Source organism: Silene latifolia, chromosome 2 (genome assembly GCF_048544455.1).
Source record: "Silene latifolia isolate original U9 population chromosome 2, ASM4854445v1, whole genome shotgun sequence".
Classification (NCBI taxonomy): Eukaryota; Viridiplantae; Streptophyta; class Magnoliopsida; order Caryophyllales; family Caryophyllaceae; genus Silene; species Silene latifolia.
The window spans coordinates 7,085,332-7,109,103 of NC_133527.1; the positions used below are offsets into that span (position 1 = coordinate 7,085,332).

The 23,772-nt window shown below is 38.4% G+C and overlaps 2 protein-coding genes and 1 long non-coding RNA gene across 5 annotated transcripts; 1 reads left to right on the plus strand and 2 right to left on the minus strand.

The window, feature by feature from the left end:
- Window positions 1-5,370: 5,370 nt before the first annotated feature.
- On the minus strand, window positions 5,371-7,576 carry LOC141628085 (uncharacterized). 2 transcript variants are annotated; one of them, XR_012537092.1, is made up of 5 exons: window positions 7,406-7,576; window positions 7,200-7,307; window positions 6,103-6,195; window positions 5,800-5,924; window positions 5,371-5,702 (listed from the first exon to the last, which is right to left on the minus strand). It is a non-coding gene; the product is annotated as an uncharacterized LOC141628085 (long non-coding RNA). The 2 variants fall into 2 exon arrangements; XR_012537091.1 differs by having other exon boundaries at window positions 6,103-6,215.
- Window positions 7,577-8,056: 480 nt separating this feature from the next.
- On the plus strand, window positions 8,057-9,565 carry LOC141633012 (uncharacterized). The gene is made up of 3 exons (XM_074445510.1): window positions 8,057-8,271; window positions 8,467-8,747; window positions 8,973-9,565. Exons 1-3 carry the CDS (start codon window positions 8,057-8,059, stop codon window positions 9,563-9,565), a joined length of 1,089 nt encoding a protein of 362 aa, XP_074301611.1.
- A 6,716-nt stretch (window positions 9,566-16,281) lies between these two features.
- Window positions 16,282-23,463, minus strand: LOC141642168 (uncharacterized). Of its 2 annotated transcripts, XM_074450879.1 has the most exons (6): window positions 22,996-23,463; window positions 22,520-22,942; window positions 18,519-18,603; window positions 18,265-18,431; window positions 17,592-17,866; window positions 16,282-16,714 (listed from the first exon to the last, which is right to left on the minus strand). In XM_074450879.1, the coding sequence occupies exons 2-6, from the start codon at window positions 22,893-22,895 to the stop codon at window positions 16,535-16,537; spliced, it is 1,083 nt and encodes a 360-aa protein (XP_074306980.1). In that variant the 5' UTR covers window positions 22,896-22,942; window positions 22,996-23,463; the 3' UTR covers window positions 16,282-16,534. The 2 variants fall into 2 exon arrangements, with proteins under 2 accessions (XP_074306980.1, XP_074306979.1); XM_074450878.1 differs by having other exon boundaries at window positions 22,520-23,401.
- Window positions 23,464-23,772: the final 309 nt, after the last annotated feature.

The following is a 23,772-nucleotide window of genomic DNA, read 5'->3' on the forward strand; positions in this document are numbered from 1 at the left end:
CATTTACTCGGACCTTTGGACTAGTCCCGTCCTTTCATATGACCATTACAAATATTATGTGATATTCGTCGACCACTTTAGCAAATATACTTGGCTTTTTCCGTTAAAACGAAAATCCGACACAACCAAAGTATTCCTTCAATTCAAGGCACTTGTTGAGAAATACTTTCAAAAACCAATTATTCAATTCTTTTCCGACAATGGAGGCGAATTCAAAAAACTTACCCATGATTTACTCAATAATGGAATTAGTCATTTTACTTCTCCTCCGCATACACCCGAACATAATGGTTATGCTGAACGGAGACACCGTCACATTGTAGAAACGGGCTTAGCCCTACTCGCTAATATTTAGACTTAGTCAATATATTAGATATTATTCTCATATGTAAATATAGTTAGCTTTTTCCTCAAGTATATAATCTTTGTAACCTAGCTAACACCTCCCTATAAATACTTGTATTCCTTTCACAGTTAATATAACATCCATTCAACCTTGTATTTCATACCTTATAAAACAAACCCTAATTTAACTAGTGTAAATAAATTGCTTAATTTGATATAATATAATTAATAAAATTAAGAATTAAAACTATTACTTGATACGAGAATTAGCATCCATAATAATTGTGTAAATTGACGGATTGGATTAATTTTGTAGATTTGATTAATTTTGTGAGGGAAGAATGAGAGACTTAGGGGTCGTTTGGTTCACTACTTAGGAATGAAATGGATTGCAATGAGAAACCAAAGGAGTATGGGGTTCCAATTCCATACTTGCCAAAACATGTTTGGTTCATTAGAAAAATAAACATGAAGGAATGGAGTTTGAATCCATGGGGACTGGATGGGTATGAGATTCCAAGGGGTTGGGGTGGAATGAAAATCTATTAGGATTCTAACTCCATTCCAAAACATACCAACCAAACACTAGAATGACTAAAATCCATTCCATTCCATTCCAAACCTCCCAACCAAACACCCCCTTAGAGAATTAGGCAAAGGGCATAGTATGGAAACATAATGAAAAAAAAATCCAGGAAAGAGTAAATTTCGTCCATGAATGAGCAACTACGTCCTAAAACATGCAAATTTAGCCCAAACGTTTACTAGGAAGCCCAAACGTTTAGCCCAGTTAATATTAAGACGTTTAGCCCAGTTAAATTTAGCCCAAACGTTTACTAACAAGCCCAAATGAGCAACTACGTCTTATAAACATGCAAAGTTAGAGAAAAAACAACTCTCCTATAGGACATGATTATCAAAATAAAATCAAAAACTTAATATCTCAATGTTTTTCCTTGGACTTTTCTCCTATTGGGCCAGTCCTATGCTATAGTGAAAACTAACATATTTAAATATATAAGTTATTAATTTAAAATATTAGGTTATTAAAATAAAAGTATTATTTCATATTTTTATTAAGTAATTTTGTTGGGCCTTATGCTTTATTAAGTTAGTCTTACGAATATAAGTCTTATAGAACAATTTGTGTTTAGGGAATAAAACTATATACTTAATATTATTGTGAAAGAGTTTCACGTAAAACATGCAAATGTTAGTCCAGTTAACATTTACTAACAAGCCCAAACGTTTAGCCCAATAAAAGTAGGGCATGTACAGTCTTATAAACATGCAAATTTTTGCCCTAAATTGATTTTTCTCTCGGAAAAAAATCAAACGATTACACCTCTAACACTCATCATCATGTATCCTCGCCGCAAAGATGAAGATGAAGGTGAAGATGAAGGTGGTTCCAGAGGTTTTACGGTGGCGTCGGCGTCGGAATTCATCGAGTTTATGGATCAAGCATTCATGTACCCCCGCCGTCCTGTTCCTACCAACAGACCAGTTGTTACACAAGAGCTCAAGGATTATTTTGAGAAATTGGTCCAACAACTGAGACTACGAACTGCATTTAGTCTCTATATCAAAGTGATGAAGCCTAAACTCTGTTTTCGGTGCTGGTACATGCTTAATATTGCTTGGCTTTACAAATTGAACAAATGGAGGATCTACTAAAGTTGGCTAGAGCTGACTTGAACGCCACCTCCTGTACTGAACCACTCCCTACCTTAACAGGTTCTCATGGCCCGAATCACAAAATTCAGGATCACACCGTCAAATCCGCCTTATTATACCTTTTTAAGAAACAGGATTTTACGCTTGTGTTATTAATTTCTCTTAGGTTAATTTCTCTTAATTTTTAGAATTTGTTGATGTATTTGTGGAATGCATGATTGATTGTGTAGGATTCAACTTGGTGTTATTTGCAAGTAGTTGACTAGGGTTGACTTGATTATAGTGAACTGTGATTATTGATTAGGCAGCTAGGAAGAGAAGATTTTGTAATTGTAATGTGTGGCCCATGAGTTCCAATGTTATGTCGTGATCATCCCGTTTTTATTGTCCCCTTTTGACGTTGGCGGACAACTGACAAAGAGATGTTGGCTGACCACCAATGTTATTTTGGTGGTCAGCCAATGCTATTATGAATGAAAATACGCGATCAATGCTAGGCAGAGTCGTAAAATTCCATTGCCAAACTCAGGCTGAGTCGTGGATTTTCTATTTTGAAATAAAAGATACGGAGTACTTCAATAGATAGATGAAATGAATGTAGCATGTCCAAGAACTGGCAGAAAACTTGTCTAACAATTTGACCTATCTGTCGCATATATTCGTCTTAAGAAAGACCGATTGAGTGACACATTTATGAGTCAACTTGCATTGCTGCACTATTGGAGTGTAATGATCACCCAAAAAATGGAACGAAACATCCACTTTATGTCCATTCTGTTTTTCACTAGTCTCTTCCCATTCTTGTGTTTTTCTAAACCTGTACACCCAAATCATTGCTTTCAAGATGACCAAAATGCCCTTCTCAAAATCAAGCATCATTGGAACAATACTCCAACTCTCACTAATATGTAATATGAAATGTAGTTGGAACTACTTGGAGTAGCATCATAACTCATAATTAGACTGATTCATGCCATCTATGAGTAAAATCTTTGTAGAAACTTTCAACGGGGCAGGTATTCTTCCTTCCCTTTTCCTTGTTTTTAGTCGGATAACTTGTAGCAGGATTAATATTCAAAATTCACTAGTACAAAAAACGCTACAACATCACTAAATAGACATTAGAGTTTTTAAAAAACAGATGTCTAAACAATGGACATCATAGTTTTAAAAAACACCGATGTCTATACAATTCAATATGCATCCGCCTTTTTAAATAACCGATGTCTATTAAAATTCACGTTTAATAAACATCAAACATTCTAAAATCTGATGTCTGTTAAACTCGCCCAAAATAGGTTTAAAACTGTCCCTGTTATCACATTTCTCACATATTCACCAATGACCAAACCCCTCTAACCTTTGTCACTCTTAATGCTCTCACTCTCGTTGTATCACTCCTCCTCAAACCTCCATCACTCCTCGCCTGCGACGTCCACTATAATCCACCATTCGAACGCCGCTAACTGCTCTTTGTATAACGCCGCCCGTCACCATCATATCGCCATTAGTCGCAAAATTGCGTCTCTCGATTTTCACTAAGTTTTTTTCTTCTCCATCTCATTTTTTCAATTTCTTTGTTGATCTTAGTTACTGATTTGATTTATTACTACATTAATGTTATCTTTTACTTTATTATTTGATTGTGATTTAATGAAATTGCTGAATTTTGGGGGAAAGTGAAACCCTAATTTTGATGAATTTTGGTTTGGAGTTGGAGTAAACCTTATTATATCGCCAACTATTGGTCTATTTACTTTTTTCGATTGTTTCCCTTGCTTGATTATTCCACTGTTTTGATCAAAGTGGTACATGTGATTTATGGAAATTAGATACTAAATTTATAATCAAATTAAAATTCAGAACTCATTGCTTTTGCAATTGACACTATGACAAACAACAAATTTTTTTTTGTCAATGCGCAAAAGTCTTACATTACAGTAATATGGCTATCAAAGCCATACTCAAGTACTTCAATGTAAAACCGAAAAAGAAACAACAAATTGATTATGTGCTTTAACCTTACTAAATATATTCTGAAAAATATATTTGTTTCAACAAGTACAACTGCATATCTAGAACAGTCTACCACTTTTTGTCAAGATGGAAAACAGGTAATTATAGTTAAATGATTGCTTCTGCCTTCTTTTTGTGCCATGACCTAGTTGTGCTGTTATTTTTTGCTAGGCATGATAAGCTGACAAAGATGACTAATAATATGAGAATGGTACAGAGTTTGCTGTAACTCTTTAACGTAGCCTTTCGTATTTATACATAACTATCTCTGACATGTGCAACACGATGTGTCTAATCTCATGCGACTTAAGTTAGAGGTGGTAGGAATATTTATGTTAGGATTGCAGCCTAGAGTCATAGATAATGGTCACTTTTGCCACGAGGGTTGGTCGGTTTAATTAAGATCGGCTACTTCTTGGAGTTCATAGGTTTGGTACTCTGATTTGTTTTGATTTAAGTTAGAGGCGGTAGGAATATACCTGATGAGCTTCAATTAACTATCTTTAATAACATCCGTAGACTCATAGGTTTGGTACTCATTTGTTAGTAGTAAATGAATAGTTTTTTTACACAAATGGACTGTCTTACGATGTGAGACCGTCTTATTCTATAACTTTTCTGTTCTATGTATGAGAGATGATATGTGATATTAATGTGTTGCACAATATGATGAGTCTTAGATAAATTGTAGTCGTGCTAAATCATACTCCATAGGAATTCACTAATTCATCATAAGATGACTTCATACATGAAATATTATTATTGTTCCTCAAAGATAAAAGGCTTGCTTGATTATAGTTTACAATAATACCAATGACTTACATGAGTATTAGTTTAAGAACCTGAATTGATCAAAAATTACTTTGGTTGTTCGACCCTCTAACAGACACAACACTATAGATGTACTATTGAACAACAACTGCTCATGTTTTTAGCATCACCGACTTAGACGCTTATTCAAGGTCACTACTACAAAAACGGACAAAGAGAACGGTCTAAAACCGTCCTTAATGCTTAAATCAACCGTCCTTAAATGAGCCGTCCTCGTTGCCTAAGAGGACGGTTGGTGGAAAGTCAAACCGTCTTCTTTTGCAGAAAATAAGAGGACGGTTGTGGTATTGAACCGTCTTCTTTTTATAATCTAAGAGGACGGTTACATGTCTAAACCGTCTTGTTTTGAAACCATGACGCGCCTAATTTTTCCGCATCTTCATCACGCTTCATTAAGGAACCGTCATCATCTTTTTACCTACTTTGAAACCAATTTAACGCGTAATTATTGAATATTTCTGGCGCGATTTTGGCACGAGTCCGTCCAATTTCACCGCTAGATTTGTTAAAAATAAAAACCGTTTCTTTATGCCGTATACATTAACAACCGTATATCTCAAATATATCCTGTTACATTGCTGAAATTCCCGCAAATTTTACATTACAAACTAAATCCAACCAAACAAAATGGAACAAATTTCAGCCAGCAAAATACATACTACACATACTACCGAACATTAATCGTTTAACACAAGCACTAACACGAGCCGGGTATTTGGGAACTCCTTAAACTTGACCAGGATGTCCGGCCTTGTTAAGTGCCTCAGCGAGTGTTCTTCTCGTCCTTTGGGAACAAACACACCCGCCTTCTTCATGTCTTTGTTTAGTGCTTCCTACACCATTAATACCAAATAAAATAGTTGTATACAATATTAGCTTGCCTACAATATAATAGCTTCAAGTAACAACTGAATTGTCATCCTAACTTACAATTTTCAATGTGACTTCCTTAACATAATCGTCATATCTCCATTCTCTCAATCGTGAGCTCTTAGCCAAGTTAAATATCGATCAACTTTCTCCAATGGACGCTCCTTTGTGACATAGTCTGCTTTCTAAGAAAATCATTTAACCTAAGTTAGCTAAAGTATCAAATAACCGTGAAAGCAAAAGACTTAAACAATCCAAAAACAACTTATATATAACTTAAGTTAGCTCAAATATTTATACTCCGTATTAAATATTTAAAACTTTTATCAAGCAATGCACTTTAACAAGTAAAAGATAACTTACAACTTTCTTCTCAATTCCTCGATATTCTCCTCGAGAACCATAGTATTTTGTTTTCTTCTTGGCTGCAACCTTCTTGTTTTTCTCAATAATGATCTATAATAGTAATTTTCAGCCTAAAACATCGTCTTACGTCATATAATCATCAATTTGCAAACTCAAAAACAGCAGTTTATATCACAAAAAAATGTCTAACAACATAGAACTATTTACCTATAGCCTTTAAACATCAATTTACATCGTAAAAAACCTGATTGGCATCAATTTGCAGCCTTTAAACATCATTTTATATCACAAAAGGGTGTCCGACAGCATCAAAACAGGTCCATGAAAGTGTGGAACTTGTGGTACGCTGAAATGTAGTGGCTTTTCCTTAATCTCGATATAGAGGTTGATGATCGAGTGGAGGCTGGGAGAGCTAAGTTAATTACTAGGAGAATGGTAGTGTAGTTATATAGGTATATACAGGTACGGGTCAAATTGCGGCTGACCAATCACTCAATTAACTGACATCGCATCAGTCAAAGGGACTAAGGCTCAGTTTTCGGCACAATCAACAAAACATTACAATTATAGCTATAAAATTCATTTTGAGCCTATTAATTACAAATTTCCTTTTGTAAATTATCCTAACATGTGATAATTGTCAATATAACATAATTTTTCTACCCTTAGCATAACTTTTAGCTACTTTTATGATTCCCTTAACAAATTTAACCATGTATACTCATTCTAATTATATCCATGATGAACCTAAAATGACGGACAAAGCATGGAAAACCGCGAAACAAGCAACGGACCGACCCGGGCCAACCCCAAGACCGGCCGGGGCTGCCGTGGGCCTGCCGGCTGCTTTGCTGCCATTTTGCCGCACCATTTCTTCTCTTTTTTTTTCATTTTTATACATTATAAGACCGTCTGAAAATTAATTAATCGTCCCCAATTTAATTTTGATAATTTAAACTACCAAAAGGCAGAAATTAAGCTTGCATGCAACTAAGTTTAACATGTGAAAATTACTACCCAAACAAAGATTCACTAAACATACAAAAATCAAAAACATGTGACGATAATTCGTCGAGTAGCTCGAAATATGTTACCTTAAGCTAGAAAATGAGCAATTAGTCCTCAAAACCGAAACCCTAACCACAACTAACCGCTATCCTCTACAATATACGAGTCCCCGAACCCGTCTTCCAATCCTTCACCTAATTAAACAATAAAAAACACAAAAATTAAGCACAAAACCGAAATCACCGAAATTTGGTCTTAAAAGAACTTAATGAAAATTGAAATTAGAACATACTAAGTTGTAGATCGTGGCGAGGGGATTCCGGAAAGGTAAATTTCGCGAAAAACGGATAAGAAACGAGTAAGATGTGACGAAAATGAGCTTGATTTATTGAAAATGGTGTTTTGGGTTTTGTTTTATGTTGAGGATGATGATGAACAACAAAATCAGAAAAATAGAAGAAAGGGGGAGGGGCTGTCACGCGTGAGAGAAGAAAGGAGGAAAAAGTACGTGCGGAATTTTTAGTCGGGATTTTTAACGAGTCGGTTTTGACTCGTTTCAATAATAATTAAATCCGTAAGTCAAACGCAAATTCCGTCAAGTCCAAAGTTTTTAAACACGAGATTACAATAAAATTGAGTATTCATACGACCCATTTCCAATTTCGTTTACCCAACGTTCAAACGAATTGTCATTTTCCCCCCGATACGCCCTTATTTCGAAATAAAAGATTTTACACGGTTTAAACTATTTTTAAACATCTCGAAACTATCAAAATAAATACTTTTCTTCAAAATATAATAAAATTATATTTCTTTAAATTATTTTTACTTTAAATACTTAATTATCACTTTTATTTTGATTAATAAATTATTTCTGAAATATATTAACGGTCCGAAATTTACGGGGCGTTACACTTGGAGGAAGATGTGTCTACCTAAGGCTATGGGCGGGATGGGTTTCCGTTATTTTAAACTTTTTAATCTCGCGCTTTTAGGCAAACAAGCATGGCGTTTGGTGACGGAACCGGAGAGTTTGTGGGCACAAATGATGAGGGCGAAATACTATGTGAATGGCGACTTTATGACTGCATCCTTGGGGCACAACCCCAGCTACACGTGGAGAGGGATTATGGAGGCGAGGAAGGCTCTTGACGTGGGGTTGAGGCGTCGGATAGGGGACGGGGCGTCTACTTGGGTCTGGAAAGATGCTTGGATACCAAGCACACAAACGGGACGGGTCATTTCTCCATGTGGGCAAGGTTGTGAGGATTGGAGGGTAGCTGACTTAATGGAAGAGAATGGAGGGAATTGGAATTTGGCGAAGCTAGCTGAGCATTTTTTGCCATTCTAAAGGGATATAATCGGGAATATACGACTAAGTGCGAGTAGGCCGCCAGATGCTTGGTATTGGGAGGCTGAGAAGGATGGGAACTACTCGGTGAAGACGGCCTATCGTCTTCTTGCTGGGGCCGATGCAGCTATGGAGTTTGGTGATATGTCCGAATGGGAACGGGAGAAATGGCTTTGGAATCGTCTCTGGAAAGTTCCGGTATGGCCTCGTGTTAAGCTGTTCTTCTGGCAACTGTGCAGCGAAGCACTACCTACAGGAATAAACATCGCGTTTCGGGTGAGAGGTGAGTCTTATTTATGTCCTTTTTGTAATGTCATTGCTGAATCTAGTCTTCACTTGTTTAGGGACTGTGGGGTTGCTCAAAGGGAGGGCTTGGATATGGAAAAGGATGAAGACGATGAGGGGGGGGGGGGGGGGGGTAGTTTGCGGGACTGGATGGAGGGGAAGTAGCGCGTGTTAGGGGGGCGTGACATTGGGAAATTTATGGTTGTTTGTTGGGCTCTCTGAGAACACCGCAATAAGGTTATCTTCGAGGCTAGAGAAGTGCAACCGGAGCGAGTTATTCAGCGATGTCGAGATGTGTTGGATGAGATTGAGGGAGGTGGCTTTATCAGTCATGGTGGTCGGGAAGGTAGAAGGGTGGAGAATCAGGCGGGGGAGAGAGTGCCTGCGGGGTGGATAGGTGCACCAGATGGCTTTGTGAAGATCAATGTGGATGCGGGGTCGAAGGAAGGAGTTGGGGTCGGGCTAGGAGCGGTGTGCAGGGATGGAGGAGGTGGGGTTGTGTGGGGGCTGACGATTGTACATGAGCAGGTATGGGAGCCTCACATTGCGGAAGCGGTGTCGGTGCTGGAAGGGCTAAAGGAAGCGAGACAAAGAGGACATGGCAAGGTGGTGGTAGAGAGCGATTGTTTGCAGGTTATAAACGCACTTAAGACGAAGAAGAAAGGCCGTAGCAATTTTAATTTAGTTTTAGACGACATTTTTCTTTTATGCTCATCTTTCATTTCGGTTGTTTGGTCGTACACTTGTAGAGCTAACAACTCGGTCGCTCACGAGTTAGCTCACGTTCATAGTTATGGTTCGGGTAAGTTTGTGTGATCGGATGTCTTACCTCCAGGCGCGGACAATACTGTAAACTTTGATTTATCGTTATTAAATTAAGCCTTGTGCTTTTTTCCTCAAAAAAAAAAAAAATTTATTTTCACTTAAACTCTCACAATCACCTTTTATTTCTATTTAAACTAAGACGGTTTTAAACAAAAATTATCTAACTACCCTACCAGCCTGCCTTATTGCATGGTTCAATTTTAATTTCTCCTGAAAAACTACAAAGTATGTTTTTACTAATGGAAATAACAAAATATTTAGCCTACCATGATAAATCAAGTTAGAGGTATTTTATGTCTCTTAGGGTGCAAACCCATGTCCACATCGGTAGAATAAAGATGGAAGAATTCCAAAGCTTGGTGATGCGGGTGTCTAGAAGTTGGGGCTGTAGAAGTGTGGGAGTTCTCCATAGAGGTCAAGGTCCGAGTCAAGATGATGGTCCTTGGTTTGAGGGGGGGATTGTTAGGGTGCAAACCCATGTTCCACATCGGTAGAATAAAGATGGAAGATCATCTTTATAAGTGTCTAGAAAATATAATAGTATGAGGCATTTTGGGAAGGAAGGAGCCCAAAAGTAAATCCGTGAGGGCTTGACATCACAAAGCGGACAATATCGTACTATTATGGACAGTGGACACAGATGCAGCAGAGGCCCAACACGGGATATTCACGCTTCCGCACAACAATGTCGAAAATAATTAAGTATCAATAATTAAAGTTCAACAAACAAACGTCGTACATTCATAATCCCATAGGTAGGGCTAACGCAAAACATATGTGAATTTTTGTTCTATCCAGTGGTGGGGCTAGCAGGGGTCCTGCACCCCCCCCCCCCCCCCCTCCCCCGGCGGTTGAGATTTTTGAAATTTTTAATTAAATTTTTCGAATTTCTTTCAAGTATATACCTTATATTATGACTTATCCGCTCCCTTCAAAATTTTTCGCCCCCCTAAGTTCAAATCGTAGCTCCGCCACTGGTTCTATCAAATTTCTTTCAAGTAAAAGTAATTTTGAACAAACATGTAAAAATGACTCGAAAGAAAAGAGTACTATTATAACGACTTTTAATCGTTTACTTGTATTCATACTTATTCCATAAGAAAAAAAACATTATGGTTTGCATGGGGGCAATGGAGCACCACACAAGCACTTATTATGCTCAAACGACGACGGATTATACCCTTGCTATTTCCCTCCGGCCGTTGGAATGGGCCCACATAGCTGATTATAGCTCAAGTCCAAGGTAAACAATTCGGGCGCTTCACCTACCCAATTCGGGATCCGTCCATAGATATTATTATGGCTCAGGTCCAAAATCAGCAAGGTCGTGTTTGACATTGTTTGTAATACTCGTGGGCAATACAACGTTATAAAAGTCCAACGTTATATTCTTTAACATAAAGCTCGGATACTTTGTCACAAAGCTCAGATTCTACACCGTACAACATATACAACTGGTTGTATAGTCCATAAATTGTTATAAAGTCTACAATGAGGTGCAAGTGGACTCTTTAATCGCAAATTTTTATTTTAGACGGACTGTATTTCCGTCTGAAATAAGACGGATAAAATATTGCCATTTTTTAAGAGAATATAACCATTTAATGACAAAATGTTATAACAAGATATGTCACTTTTTACCCTAAAAATAATGTGAAAAATAATGGTAACTTGTTATCAGAAAATAACAACATTTTATTGTAAAATGACAATATGTTGTCCGTCTTATTTTAGACGGGAAACAACCGTTTGAAGCAAGACGCGTTGCTCTTTAATGTGTAACGATACTTGCAAGTTGATACAAAGTGGGCGGAAATGCACGGACCGTTTATGGACGACATAGCTAGGGCTGTTCACTCAGTGGTCCGGACCAAAGACCAGACCGGACCAGACCATTTGGTCCGGACCGGATTTTGGTTGGTCCGGTCCACGGTCCACCTATTTATTCTAATTTGGTCTTCGGTCCGGTCCTGGACCAACCCGAATAGATCGCGGACCGGACCATGGACCGAAGTTATGTAATAAAAGAATTTTTAAATTTGTAATATTATTGATTTTATTTTCTACTTTGTTTACACGTATTATAAGATGTGTAATTATGTAGTTAAATCTAGTAAGAAAATAATGTTGTTTATTTTGATCATTACGAACTTCTCAATGACAATAATATTTGGTCCACTTTGGTCCATTTGGTCCGGTCCGGTCCACGCGTTTTTATGGTCCAGACCGGACCGGACCAATATTAATATGGTCCGGTCCTCGGTCCACCTCTTAACCCTTATTCGGTATTTGGTTCAGAGTTTGGTCCCGGACCAATGAACACCCTAGGCATAGCGAACTAGAAAGCATCGACACTTTTATCATTTAGCATCGTGTTTGGCCCAAAATTGACTTGGCTTTGCCAAAAGGCCTCATCTCTAAAAGCCCGGCTCTGACGTTATGTCAGACATCGACACTCGCACGACACTCCACAATGTATCGGAAACTTTATAATCCGTGTCTAGTTTTCTTTTCGTATTTGTAAAGCTGGACACTCCTTAGACATTTGTTAGGAAACAAAAAGCAAGCGTAAAGTTCGTAGCTACAATATTAGTAATCCTCTCGAATTACTGTCTATCTAAACTCCAGTTGAATATTTTAAGGGCAGACAATGTGTCATACAATGTCGTGAAAAGCCGAGAGTAATCAATCGTCTTGTTAGGAAGCAGAAAGCACTTTCGAGGGAAGGGGATCACCGGATGGAGGGAAAGAGAAGGGAGAAAACGAGCTGGGCTTGAGGTAGAATAGAAGGTTTTTATAATGTTAGATGCAAGTCTCACTATTTCCGTCCTAATCTTTTTTTTTGCCATTGTAGAAGGCATTTTGTATATTCCTTTTAGCACGAAGTGGGCGTTGGGCTGACAAGCCCCAACATAGCCCATGGCCCATGTTAGCACGACACCGGATTGGCACGACAAAGTTTGAAAAAAAAGCCGTGCTTAGCCCATGTACGGGCCGACTTGGTCATGACACACTTTATCACACACCCGGGCACTCTCAACTCTCAAAATACGAAGAAACAAGGGTAAATTGGAGGCTATCTTGTATGAACACGCCCAAGCACGACACGTCACGCCGTGGGCCGCCATTTCCATTTCACCGGCACGGCACAAAGCCCGCAGTCTAGACCGTGCCATTTTCTTCTCCTGCTCGGTGGGCCGGCACGAGGCACATACTGGCACGGCCCACTTCCATCTCGATCTACCTAACAGTATTCAGTATTCACACATGCTCATAACACTAAGACAGTTCGTTGGCTTTTCAGGTGAACGTAAATTAGGTCTTGCAATGGCCCAAAGATCCCCCCACACAAGTTCGGACCACATAATAACTACTGGTTCAGACTTCAGAGCATCAAATTCATAGATCACATTTTTAACGTAATTAACTCGCGAAACAATCAAATACTCCGTAGTATTTAGGAAGAACAAAGTACATTAATTACTACTAAGACAATATATAACTTTCAATCCCTTAGTTACTTAGTCATCCTCATACAATTGCTCTCTATAATAACTAAGAAACTAATGAAGGAAGCAATTTAGTTATTCATACTTATTCTTCGAGGATCACAACATTAAGATTAACAAGCGGGCAAAGGAGCGCCACACAAGCACTTGTTATGCTCAAACGACGATGGAAGAAACCCTTGCAATTTGCCTCCGGCCGTTGGAATGGGTCCACAAAGTTGATTGTAGCTCAAGTCCAAGCTATACAATCCTGGCACTTTCCCTAACCAGGCCGGGATCCGTCCATAAATCATGTTATGGCTTAGGTCTAACACTAGCAAGCTCGATTCCAAAATATCCACGGGCATTACAACTTTTGAAAAGTCGAACGACAAATGATTTGAACTTAGATTCAAATGAGCTAAGTTTGTCTTGTTTATCCCGAATAGAAATGACGCGTCCCCCGTGAGTTGGTTCCCTCCAAGTTCCAATATTTCGAAGTTAATATTACCCAATGACCGTGGGATTGGACCTGAAAGCTTGTTATTCGATAATTGAAGGAAAGAAAATTTGGGTAAGAAGCCCAAGTTAGCAGGGATAGACCCAGTTAGTTGGTTATTAGAAAAGTCTAAGGCCGCTAGGTTGGGAAGTTGGCCGAAGAAACTTGGGATCGAACCCGTTAGTCGATTATCATTAAGAGAAAGAGTGACCAATTTAGTAAGTTTACTAAAAAAGTTTGGTATTGGGCCTGTGAGACTGTTGTAGTTTAAGAGTACGAAGTCTAAATTGGTGAGTTTTGTAATTGATGATGGGATCGATCCCGTCAAGTTCGGGTTACCTCGAATAATGAGTGTTTCGAGATACGGGAGGTCGCTAATTGTAGACGGGATTGTACCCACAATGTCATCTCCGAAATTAACTTCCAGGAAGTTGACCCGGTAGGTGGTTTTTTTGGGGAGTTTTTTGCATGCAACGCCGCTCCACCTACAACAATCGGATCCGGGAATCCAAGTTGAGAAAAGGGTTGAATTGTTCCAATGATACTTGATTTTGAGAAGGGCATTTTGGTCATCTTGGAAGCAATGATTTGGGTGTACAGGTTTAGAAAAACACAAGGATGGGAAGAGGAGAGTAGTGAAGAAAAGAAAGGACATAAAGTGTATGGCTCGTTCCATTTTTTGAGTGACAAAATACATGGAAGTGTTTTTGTTGTGGAATGTTTGGATAAAATGCCAAGGTTATATAGGACTACGATAGTACGGAGTACTATACTATTCCCTCCGTCTCTCCGTCTCGATCAATAGTTATCTATTGCTAAGTAAAATAATATGGATGAATTTGGCCCACACAAATCGCTCAACCCCACAGACACATGTAAAATGGCTTACAAAAGGTTACCAAAAATGGAAATAGATAACAATTCATTGATACACCCCGAAATAAAAATAGATAACTATTAACTGGGACGGAGGGAGTAATATGCCATGCAACTATGCAGGTGGGCTCATAAACATGTAACTCGACAGTGTTTTTTAAGATGAGTAATATGCCATACTATTCCCTCCGTCTCTCCGTCTGGTGGTCGAATTGTTCCAAATTTGGAACGATGAGACAAGTTTTCTGTCAGTCATTCGACATTCTACTTTTTATCTCATTTATATATTACACCTTTTTTATTTCAAGATAGATATTTCCATTTTAAACAAGAATTTGCACGTGTAATGACACTTACACGTTGCTACTAAGTGGGCAGAAATCCACTGATCGTTTAAGGTAGGCACAAACCGCACAATGATGGAGATAGGCTAGGCCAGGGCTAACATGGGAAACTCTGCCCCGCCAGAAGATGAAAATTTCAAAGTTTTTAGTTAAAATCTCTGAACTTTTTTCAAGTTTTCCTTATATCACTACTCATTCGCCCCCGCTAAAATTTTCACCCAACGTAATTTGAATCCTAGCTCCGCCAATGGATAGACATAGTACCGTGGCTCACGCGGATAGGGTTAGAATAAGGTCAAGATCAATGTGCCATTATGCAGGGTTGTGTACATACTTGCGTCTAGCATGGATGCAATAATGCATGTACTATTTTGCACATTATTTAGATGTTTGAAACCAAATCCTTGCAGTTTTCCACCCATCAAAAGGGATTGGTCCACCGTCCACAAGCTGACAACCGACCGTACATATGTGTAATCATGTACGGAGTATCATGTTAATGGGTAAGAAAGTCGCAAGGGGCATGTTGTATCCCAAAGACCGCGGTATGGGACCAACAAGATGGTTGTTCGATAAGAATGAAATGAAGTAGGGTTGGATTGCGGAGCCAAATCCAGGTCAAGATAGCTCCATTCAGCTGTTTCTGTTCAAGGTTTAGTCGTCTAAGTGTAGGGAGACGGCCAAGGTAAGCAGGTATGGAGCCAGATAAGTTATTTGTTCAAGGTTTTAGCTATCTCAGAATATATACGCGGTGGTTTTAGCTATCTAGTGTGTAGAAGTGTATAACTATGCCACTAGAGAAGTCAGCAACACGGAGTTTCAAACAACCACTTAAATCTCAAAACTAAGGGTGTGTTTGGATAGCAAAAGTGGAGGGAAAGGGAGGGGAGGGGAAGGGAAAGGGAAAGCGAGAGAAGGGAAGGGGAGGGGGGAATGAAGTGTGGTTGTTTGGATACAATTTCCCTCCAAATCTTGCCTATTGTGGAGAGATTTTGATTAGGCTTGCAGGAGGGAAATTGGGTCCCTCCAAAACTCTTCCCCTCCATTTCCCTTCACCCTCATTTACTATCCAAACAAGGGATTTTAAATCCTCTACTCTCCCTCCCTTTCTTTTCCCTCCAAATCGCTCAATCCAAACACGCCCTAAAAGCAGGGCAACCAGTATGGAATGTATCCAAGCTCTTGAATTTCAAGTTTTATATAAATGCGTTTTTCAAATACAATCGGCTAGTAGAATGTAAATAGGACAGGTAAAAGTAAACAATGCATCATACTCATTCCAACAAGAATAGGTACCGACAGTATTTTCCTCCGTCTCATTCATTTGTTACCTTCTTTTATTCTTTGTGAGTATTTTTCATCAAAGGTAAACAAATGATTGGGACAGAAGGAGCAAGGAGTACTTGATACCATGGTTAAAAATATTTAAGATTCCCCTCTAGGTTAACTTGTTTGAAGCAAAATGGCAAAGGGTCGTTTAACTTGTTTTACTCGGCAGAATGAAAAACAAAGAGAAGAACAAACTTTTTATTTTCTTAAATTTTACCAACAGTTTATACCATCTCAACTATCACATATCAGGGGAAGTTAGGCAAGAAGCAAGCAACAAGAAACTTGAAGCACAGAATGAACTATTCATTTTCCTTCTATGCCGATGCAAGCCTCCTGGTTTTTCTTCCCCTTTCTACAATGCTGTTAAAAAATGATGAAAATTTTAATAAATAGGTTTAAGAAGGATACTGGCTTCTTTACCTCAGTACAAGGATGGCTCCTTCCAGTTTAATCTATCGAGCCCGTCAATAATAGCCTTGCGAAACTCGCCATTGTGAAGGAGAAATGATGAGACATGTCCACCAGTAACCCATCTCACTTCAGATCCTGGCCATGCTTTCTTAAGTTCCAGCACCGAGTGATTTGGTATATACCCGTCATCCTGAAATTCATGAGTACCAGATTATGGTCGAGAATGGGCAAAAAGACTGATTGTGATTAAGACTTTAGATAGCATTACATCATTTTTGATAATGTAATCTTGTGTAAGGAATTGTTCAACCAAGATAAGAAACATTGATGGTCAAAATTAGAATCCCCACGAGGCAGATAACTTGATGTTCCATTTTGCTCAGATTCATAGTGCTCAAATAAAAAGCCGATCCAACAGCTAATCGAAGATGAATGAGGGTTACATGCAAGAGGCAAGTATTTAGTTCAAGTGTCCAATAGTAGTTCTTAGAAAATGAATGTCTGCTAAGTGATGCAATAAGCTCGTACAAGTTACAACTACTACAAATGACGAGTTTATGCATGAACAAAGATTTTAGCTTAGAGCAGAGCACCCCCTCTTTGCCTAAATTACGTCTCAAGACAACAGTGGTATGAGGACACCATCAAGGTATGCAGGAATTACGAAGGGCATTAGTGAAAACCTACTTTCTCAAGTTTGTCTATGATATAAGACAAAAGTTGACTCGACCAAAATTGCCCAAAACTTAACCTGATAGAAGTGGAACCCGGAAAAGTTGATGAACCACAACCAACATGACCCAGGGCTTGGGGCTTCTTTTGGTGAAAGAAAAATTTCACTTCTACTTAGGTATTGAATATTCAGCTAGTGTTAGCTAATTTCATAATTGAGGAGTAATAAATGAACTAGAGAAGCATAGCACCACCATATTTCGCAGTTATAACTTATAACAAGAAAAGAGACGGTTAGTTTTGCCAAGTACAGACATAAATGGAACAGCATAATCTGACCCGTCTAAAAGAGAAACCTAAGTATTAGAAGATGAACTTATGCAATTGTCACTTACAGTGGCTGCAACAAATATAACAGCATCAGGGTTTTTCGGGATTGGAAAGCGGGTCACATCTGTCAATGAAAGAACATCTCTTAATCTCTCCCTTACTTCCTCCAAAGTCATTGTGGCTTTCTGTGCTGCAAGCTCCGCTCTCAATGCCTCCCATGCAGTAGCATGCTTCAGAACACCTTCACAAAATGCTACCACGGCCGAATGAGGGGAGAGAAATGGAAGTGTTGCAATGGGCGTGGGGTGCAGCGATCCAACCATTGCAGCATGTACTCCACCTTATGGAAATGAGAATACAGTTGTACATTAGTTTTCCTTTTACTTGAGATTAATGCGTATAAGACGGGCGGGTAGGTTACCAAAATCTAAGAACTACTCACTCGACACATTGTTCTCGTCTTGACTCTGTCAGGTAACGTGAACTTTGGCTAATAATTTTTCTAAACATACTATTATATTAATTTTTTTAAAAATGATCACATCTCCACATATATTTGGAGTAAAATGGTAAAACTTGACTTGGATTGACCAGCAAATTCAAATAACATCCAGAAAATGGGATACAGATAGTCTTGACCAGATCACTGTTCATTATAAATCGGACTTAAGTTTGCAAATACTAGATATCACATCCCCTTAGCAATAGCATTATGATTTATGAATGTATATATCTTACCCATGCTAAGTCCACAAACGCCTAATTTGCCAAATCCTTCCTCATCTAGCCAATGTAACAGGCTTCGGGCTTCATCTATGGTTGCCCTCCCCAATAACAACAAATCACTAACACAGAGAAGTTTTGAACCCCGTTGTAGCATGGGGCGCCTCTGTCCATAAAATGGGCTGCAAGTCATTCAACTCATGAAGTTAAGAAAACCCCACTGAAGTTGAATTTGGCGTGCTCGAGTGAGTGGAGAAGAAAGCTCTTACCTCTCAAGCACCATGGTTGCTATGTTCTCCTTTAATAATGGTCCACCCAAACGTAACCTTCGCTCAAAGGTATGGTCTCCAGTGCCTATACATAAGTCCATACAACTCAGTCATATAACATATCAAGAGGAAAGCAAAGAAAATTACAAAATTGAAACATGAAAGTAACGTCGTTTGTAGAGCTAAAACTAAACAAAATAACAAACCTAAACCTTGGTACTAGAAGAACTTGTCAGCTCTATAACCATGAATGATCAAGATTCAAGATTCAAAATTCAAGGGTGTAGTAATCATAACAATGTTGAAAGGCTTTAAAAGTTGCATTATAACATAGACACGAGGAAAAGGGAAACCAGTAGCTAAACAACCACTTCCAAGTTCCAACTCTACCTTCCTGGATTCTTGTAACGGGTTGCCAGTTACATAGTTGCTAAAATTATAGAGCTGGGATTAGTAATGAACTAGCATAGTGTGCACAACCTTGGAAACGGCTATCAACATAACATGTGATGTTTGTGTGCGTATTAAACTCAGCCAATTTCTGGAAAAGAAAGATCAATTTAGTGTCCTAGTAATCATACCTAGTAACCCATGGACTAGCATAGTGTGCAGAACACGTCAACACGGGTTCTTGAGGAGAGGGTTAAGAGCCATAACATGATTCATATTGCATACTCATAATCAGTCCCCTTCCCAACTTCTCACATCTATGTTATTCGAGCTCAGCTAAATATCCCCCGCATGGGATGTGGCATGTTTATGGAGGCATTAAAGTCGGCTATTTTCCAAAGGTCATATAGTTGGCTTCAGGAGTTCAGGGTTACCGGATTCACTTGATAGCCTACGAATCGCGAATCATTAAGAGCGAATTCTATTCTGGCCCTTAATAAAAATACACATAACACACTTTCTGTAAGAGCGAATCGCGAATCTGGTAACCATGGTTGGCTTACAATCCTAGGGTCAAGCATGCCACATAGGTACTCGAGAAAGAATGAAGAGTTGGGTATGGTTCACACTACATATTCACTACCAATAATCTCCTCTCTCTACACCAAAAAATTGGTGGTAAATGGATGTTAACTCTCTTACAATATACAATAGCTACAAGTTTTACAAATGCTAACATGAAATTACTTGTTTAGATAAAGAAAGAAAACTTCTTTGTTAATCAAGGACTGAAGTCAAAAAGAGACAGTTAAAACGAGATGGTGACTGACATAATGTTGGAACTATTAATGGTCTATACACCCTATATTACAACATCATTTTCCTAACTGCATAACCAATTATCTAAGCTCAATACAATCTAGTCAAAACCCAGTAAACTAGTCCTATCTCTTTCACAACATGTTATTTTGGTGGTCAGGTGATGTTAAAGTCCGCACAATATACCATAGCTACAAATTATTACAAACGCTATCATGAAAATACATGTCTGGATAATTCAACCCATATCTTTGTCAGCTGACCGCTAACGTCAAAAGGGGACAATAAAAACGGATGATCACGACATAACATTGGAACTTCTCAGGGGCCACACACTACAAGAACAAAATCTTCCTAGCTGCCTAATCAATAATTACAGTTCACTATAATCAAGTCAACCCTAGTCAACTACTTGCAAATAACACCAAGTTGAATCCTACACAATCATGCATTCCACAAATACATCAACAAAAGATGGTGACTGCTTACAAAACTGAAACATGAAAGTAAGGTAGTATGTAGAGCTAAAACTAAACGAACAAACAAACCTAAATCTTTGTAATTTGTACTAAAAGAACTTATCGACTCCTCATGGACCATGACTGATCAGAATTCGAGATTCGAGGGTGAAATACTCATATAACAATGTTAAAAGGAGGTGAAAGCCTCTAAAAGGTGCATGATGACATAGATAATCTAGCTTTAGACGAGGAAAAAGGCGACCAATAGTTAAACAACTACTTCCAAGTTCCAACTTTACCTTCCTATATTCTTGTAATGGGGTACCACGCTACCATAGTTGCTAAAATTACAAAGCTGTGTTTAAATTTCTTGTAATGGAGTATAAAATTACTCATAGAATACGAACTACCCAGGGACTAGCATAGTGTGCACAACCTTGGAAACGGCTTATCAATTACATAACATGGGATATTTGTGTTCATATTAAACTCGGCCAATTACAACCAACAGAAGGGTCAATTAAGGCGTTCTTTTGACTATGATTGGGAACAATCTTTCCCAACCTGGCAAATTTAAATCCTAATTTATTTCATGAAATAGGATTGAAAGTGCTTGCTTATGGGCAGCTTACTCTTGGGCTTAAGACTATGCGTGTCGTGTGCTCTATCTAACCTTGTCAGCTCACCTCAGCACATACCATAGTCCCCAGATCCCCCGAAATCCTGCCCCTGTGGCATCTGTTCGATGCCAGGAACCTGCTAACGACCCCAACAATCCATTCCATCCTTTTTCTAACGGGAAACTAAACAAGCTACGTGCCTTCTGGAAAAAAAAAATCAATTTAGTGTCCTAGTACTCATACCCAATAACCCATGGACTAGCATAGTGCGCAGAACATGTCGACAAGGGTTCTTGAGGAGAGAGTAAAGAGCCATTCTAACATGATTCAGATCGCATACTCATAATCAGCACCCTTTCCAACACCTCACGTCTATGTTCTTCGAGCTCAGATAAACATCCCCCCTTAGTTTAAAAAAGCGAGCCTACGCGCAGTGAGGCGCCAAACAGGTCGCATGAGACACTGCGAGGCGCATGGAATACAAAAGGCGCACCTAAGGCGCATGAGGCACACCCAAGGCGCATAAGACGCAACTAGTGAGGCACATTAGTGTGCAATTCCATATCTTTTATTTTATCATTGTCTTATCCCTCTTATCCTTAATTTTCACTTTTAAAGTACATGTTCGCCCTCTTTAAAACAAAAAAAGGGATTATTTTCACACAAAATTTGATTGTAAAATATGGATGTTCTTCTGAAAATCAGTGCGCCTCGTGTGCAAAAGGCGCCCGCTTTCGCCTCGCGCCTCACCCCCTTGGGACCCCATCGCCTCAGTGTGCCTTGCGCCTTCTCAAACTAAGCATCCCCCACATCCCAATTATTCAAACTAAAGTCCTAGGGTCAAGAGGTCCACATAGGTACTTCAGAAAGAATGAAGAGTTCGGTAGGCTTCACACTACATATTCACCAATCACCACCAATAATCTCTTCTCCCTCAAATTAAGGAAAATATAATGGTAAACGGATGTTAAATTTCTTGCAATATACAATAGTTACAAGTTTTACGAATGCTAATATGACATTACTTATTTAGATAAAGAAAATTCCTTTGTTAGTCGACGACCAAAGTCAAAAGGAAACAGTTAAAACGAGATGATGGTGACTGACTTAATGTTGAAACTATTCATGGTCCATACTTCCTATATTACAAGAACAACATCTTCCTAGCTCCATAACCAATTATTTAAGTTCAATCCAATCCAGTCAACCCCAGTCAACTACTCCTATCTCTTTAACAACATGTTAAATTTGGTGTCAACCGATAAAGTTCATACAATATAGAATACAACAACAACAACATCAGAGCCTTAATCCCAAAATGATTTGGGGTCGGCTGACACCAAATTCTATAAAGTTCATACAATATAGAATAGCTTACAAATTTTCACAAATGCTCATGAAAACACATGTCTGATAAATCAAAGCCTCTCATTGTCAGTTGACAACCAGCCTCAAAAAGGGACAATAAAAACGGGATGATTACGACATTATAATCAACTCATAATGGGCCACACATTACAAGAACAAAATCTTTCTAGCTGCATAATCAATTATCACAATCCAATATAATCAAGTCAATCCTAGTCAACTACTCTTATCTCTTCAACAACAATATGCAAATAACAGAAGACAATGACTGCTTAATATAATTTTTAACAGTTTATGAGAAGATAAGATCGGAGAAAACCCGAAAGAGACAGACAGTCCATACCTGCAAGATGAACAACACAAGCCATTTTCTGAGGACAATAAACCTTTGGAGTAAGAAAAGCAACCCTAGCAATATGACATTCAGGAGGCAATGCAGTAAAAAGTTGTTCATCACAAGTAGTAGTAAAAGCTCCTTCTCTTAAACGAGCTGTTTTCGTCTCCCAAACCGTTTTCCAAACTGGATTAATCAACTTTGGAGGCCAATTTTGGCATTCAAGTTCAGGAAAAAGTTGTTTAATTAATCTTTCTAAAAGATCAAGATTGTTTCCACCCCAACCTTTTGAAAAAAATGGTGGACTTATTTTTGTTCTATGAAGTAATGCACCATATACATGATCTAACACATAATGTAGTATACCCAATTTTGCTGACACCATGTTTTTTTTTATTCAATTGTACAACAGAATAACATTCACAGGGCCGTCTAATGAATTTGAGAAACCCGGTCCAAATATCGATTCTGAGAACCTTTTGAACTTGCTAATTCATCCAATTACCAATTCCAGCTTGCCAAATTTCACCAAAGATCCAAACTTTTTAAAAAATTAAGCAATTTTTCAATGAACCCACATCAATTTTGAGCTAAAGATTCAAACTTTATATCAAATTGAGCAAATTCTTATTGAACCCAGAAAAAAATTCAGTTAAAAGATTCAAACTTTATTCAACATTGATGAAATTCAATTGAACCCAAAAATGTATAGATAATTAAGATCTAAAAATATATGAATGTAAGAGATGATCATTAAGTTGAAATGATCATCCCAAGAGGATAAGAGTATCTTTGAATACAAGACAAGATTGAAAAGGAAGGATAAGATGAAACGAAACGAGTTTTTTTTTTTTTTTTGAAGGAAACTGGGGGCGGAAAAAACTATTGCAAACGTATATACTCCGTAAATTCTGTAAGAATGGGTTGGTATTGGCGGAGTGCTGACTAGAATTGAAAACGAGAGGTGGCAATCGAGTCATTTCGTTTGATTATTTGCTGAGAATTTGAAATAGTGTAAATTACAACTTACCACCTACTATTTATCGTATTTTACAACTTACCACCACGTATTTTGTTTATTACAACTTACCACCTACATTCTAAGGTTTATATCCCAATTCCCACCGTAATTTATTCCCGATCATTAATTTACTTAATTCCCGACTCAATATGTAAATAAACCACAATTTGACGAGAGTACCCTTGTCATAAACTAACAGCGACTACCTCCCCTCAACTCCAACCACTAATTATAGTCACCA

Bases quoted from the DNA above. Each gene is read 5' to 3' on its own strand.
- LOC141633012 (XM_074445510.1), top strand. From the start codon at position 8,057: ATGGGCGGGATGGGTTTCCGTTATTTTAAACTTTTTAATCTCGCGCTT. The intron at 8,272-8,466 runs GTTGAGGCGTCG...GCCATTCTAAAG, and splicing joins AGGAAGGCTCTTGACGTGGG to GGATATAATCGGGAATATAC. The intron at 8,748-8,972 runs GTGAGTCTTATT...GGGCTCTCTGAG, and splicing joins CATCGCGTTTCGGGTGAGAG to AACACCGCAATAAGGTTATC.
- LOC141642168 (XM_074450879.1), bottom strand. From the start codon at position 22,895: ATGGTGTCAGCAAAATTGGGTATACTACATTATGTGTTAGATCATGTA. The intron at 18,604-22,519 runs GTATGGACTGTC...ACTTATGTATAG, and splicing joins TTGTGTTGTTCATCTTGCAG to GCACTGGAGACCATACCTTT. The intron at 17,867-18,264 runs GTAAGATATATA...CATTTCCATAAG, and splicing joins CGTTTGTGGACTTAGCATGG to GTGGAGTACATGCTGCAATG.